This window comes from Saccoglossus kowalevskii, chromosome 12, assembly GCF_978046115.1.
Source record: "Saccoglossus kowalevskii chromosome 12, keSacKowa6.1, whole genome shotgun sequence".
Taxonomy (NCBI): Eukaryota; Metazoa; Hemichordata; class Enteropneusta; family Harrimaniidae; genus Saccoglossus; species Saccoglossus kowalevskii.
The window spans coordinates 9,476,571-9,479,867 of record NC_140652.1 but is presented as its reverse complement, the minus strand read 5'-3'; the positions used below and the strand labels follow the sequence as shown (position 1 = coordinate 9,479,867).

General features: G+C 31.3%; 1 protein-coding gene across 1 annotated transcript; it reads left to right on the top strand.

The window, feature by feature from the left end:
- The first annotated feature begins 484 nt into the window (after window positions 1-484).
- On the top strand, window positions 485-2,331 carry LOC146735493 (uncharacterized). The gene is made up of 2 exons (XM_085505880.1): window positions 485-554; window positions 1,522-2,331. The coding sequence occupies exons 1-2, from the start codon at window positions 485-487 to the stop codon at window positions 1,773-1,775; spliced, it is 324 nt and encodes a 107-aa protein (XP_085362006.1). The 3' UTR covers window positions 1,776-2,331.
- The last annotated feature ends 966 nt before the right edge of the window (window positions 2,332-3,297 follow it).

Sequence of the window (3,297 nt, the reverse complement as noted above, 5' to 3'; positions counted from 1 at the left end):
TACGAATTATTGTGGAACAGTAGTACGCCTTGTCCTGTTGCTAAACACCGATATAAACGAACACCAATTTTTCAGCTAATTTAGCACACGCACAGGAAACTCTCAGTGGGTTATCTTGGCATACACTTGCAGCAATGCGTAATTGTTTTATATTGATTGTATTGTGATTTTAATGTTTTAATTTACCCTTGCTATTTGGTAGGGGATAATACGCCCTTAAGTGCTAGCTGCTATCACAGGCCAGCATACAGGTTTCAAGGCATATTTGTACTGTTACATGATCGTATTTTATTTTATTTTTCGCGTGAAGCAAAACCAGTGCGTACAATATAAACGGAATTTAAACATTCCCAAATTAGTTCAACTAATCTTAACCTGTACATATTTAAATGCAATATAAAAAAATGATTTCATTTTTCTCCTTTTTATTTTGTATTCTTAGATAGTCATAACATACATCATTTTTAAGTGACAAAAACAGACAATGGCAACTTCACCTTGTGACCCCTTAAAGGATTTTTTAAACACGTTGGCAGGCGATATTGGTAAAGATGGTAAGTGAACACATATTTCATAATCATTTTTATAATACTATAGAAAAAAGGTAGTTCTATCTTAATATTCTCCGCCTAAAAGTTGTTAATTTACATATAAGCAGGTATTTCACGCTTTGTAAATATATCCATAATACAGTTAGAAAGCATAAATCAATATAATTGATTATAGCTGATTGATTATAACAATCCATCACTTCGGAAATTAGTAATAAATATTAAATATTTTTTAACCGCCTTTCTATTTGACCGATTGCAAATTAAAATAAAATTTTAAGTTAATTTTAAGATGGTATTTCGAGATTATATTTTTGATTTTACATATATTATTAATATAAAGAATTACATTAGAAAACACTTATTGTTATCGTGATTTCATTTACAATGGCAGATAAATCAGATATTTAAGTTTTAGTAAGAACTGTACAAGTACCAAAAGATTATATACCCGATCTCCATATTTTTCACCGTCATGAGATAAATTTAATGAATTAATATTTTGCTTCTGTATAGAAAATTCCTGTTTGTCGTAAATAACTATTGCATCGAATACTGTGTACACAAAAGCTTAACTTGCTCAAAGTGAAAACCTGATTATGTTATTTGACCCATAATTTTGAGTTAAACGTGTCACAATAAGGAAACCCATTACGTGTTGGCATATATTGTATCATATTGATGAATATACACTACAATTATAAGCTGGTTGTAGAATGATACAGACGTTAGATTGGCAGACATAGTTTTGCAGTTAAACTACTGGTGACATGACTAATTACAGACACTTGAGTCAAAGTGATCAGCCGTATGTCAAATTTGCTACATGACTCGACACACGGATTCATCTATACTATACTATTTTGATTTATTTAGCAACATGATATAAGCTAAGTGTTCAAATTAACTATTTTATTAACTTTACAGTATTACATGTGTTCATAATATATGTACTTATTTGTTTTAACAGATCTCAAAACAATGGTTGACATGACTGGTGCATTGAATCCGCCTATTCAAAAGATAGCAAGAGAAACCCTGAAAGAAAATGGCAGACCATTTGACTTGTTTGAGAAGTTGATCGAAAAAGAACATCTAACAAGCAACAACCCATTTACACTACTCTACTTGCTTCAGAAAGCAAATCGAGATGATTTAGTTAAAATAGTTGAATCAAAATTTGGCGTTGCGGTGCCAGCCACACAAGTAAAAACTGAATTTTAATAAAGGTATTCATAGTACAGTTAGAAAGCATAAACCAATATAGTTGCCAAGTGCTGAAATGGTATTTACGGAATTTAGTTTTGCAAAATTGAATTTTTATTCAATAAAATGAATTATCTTTAATGATTTTTTAATTCATAACATTGATGAACGGGTAGACCAAATGATGTTCATTTTGGCAGGAGTTCGTTATGTGTGCTCGTAAATAATTACATGTATATAAATAGAACAATTATTTAGTTTTGGTAAAAATCCATCACTTCGGAAATCAGTATTGACTATTGAAGTTTTTAAACTGCCTTTCTATTTGATCGATGACAAATTAAAATCAAATTTTAAGTTGATTTTAAGATCGCGCTTCGAGATTATTTTTTGATTTTACTTATATTATTAATCTGAAAAATACATGGTAAAAAATTTCCATTCTATTTAGCCCAATCATCCCAGGAAAAGAATACAATGCAAACTTCTGCCATGATAATTGACTGCTTCTGACACTACACAATATATTTTACTATGTTCTAAGGAAATAATAATATCAAACGCATATGCTAAATCGAGTTGTAATTTTTTTTTTTACACTCAACTTCATGATTCATACCATATAGTATCATCATTTCTCCATATATTTGTACAATTCAGTTATTGGGTGGAGTATACAATGTGAATTAATACACTGTTTTATCTCCCTCCTCCTAAAACAAACTACAGTTCCATGGTAGAGTTGACATTGTGAGCACCTCTTTCGAATGCCTCAATACCTCCATAATAAATAGACTAAGATCGATCGACATAAACTTATATTTAACCGTTTAAATGGTTATTCCGTCTATCGTGGCTATAGTCTCGAGGCTGTATAACTTTTACAAATGACATTACTGATAGAAAATTCTGGGTAATCTTACGTTAAAAAGTAGTCTTTCAGAATGGCGGACGTACGTCCGCGAAAGAGGCGTTTTGAACGAAGCTATTATTTTTTTTCATAACGGCACAAAAACGGTCATCGCGTGATAGCGTTAGGTCAATAAATATATATTTGAATAATCAATCCAGGTAATTCGGGGCGATAGTCTTGAGTGTACCAAGGCATGGTCGCTATTGTTGGCAGTCGAATACAAAACTATCGTGACTGATTAGGGCGGGATTTAAAGGCATTGTCCATTTTATTACCCGATAACACAGCGTAGGGCTAGCATGATTTGAGTACTTGTACTTGAGTACTTTGAGTATTTTGTGCAAATAGAACTTTATTTTTATTTTCTATTTTATGGGTCGTTTCTCACAGAAACTAAAATGAAAATACATTATTAATATTGTCGTCGTGTACAAGTCAACATCGAAATTCAAATACGGATATCACATTGACATTTGTGCAATGACATTTAAAAACAATATGTCTTGCATTTGTTTCAAATTAAAAGGAAATGTGTAGGGTAAGGATAGCAGTCGGCAATATGAATATAAATCTGAATCAACATGACGAGAATCAAATTCGTTATTCCAGTAAAAATTCTTTCTTCGA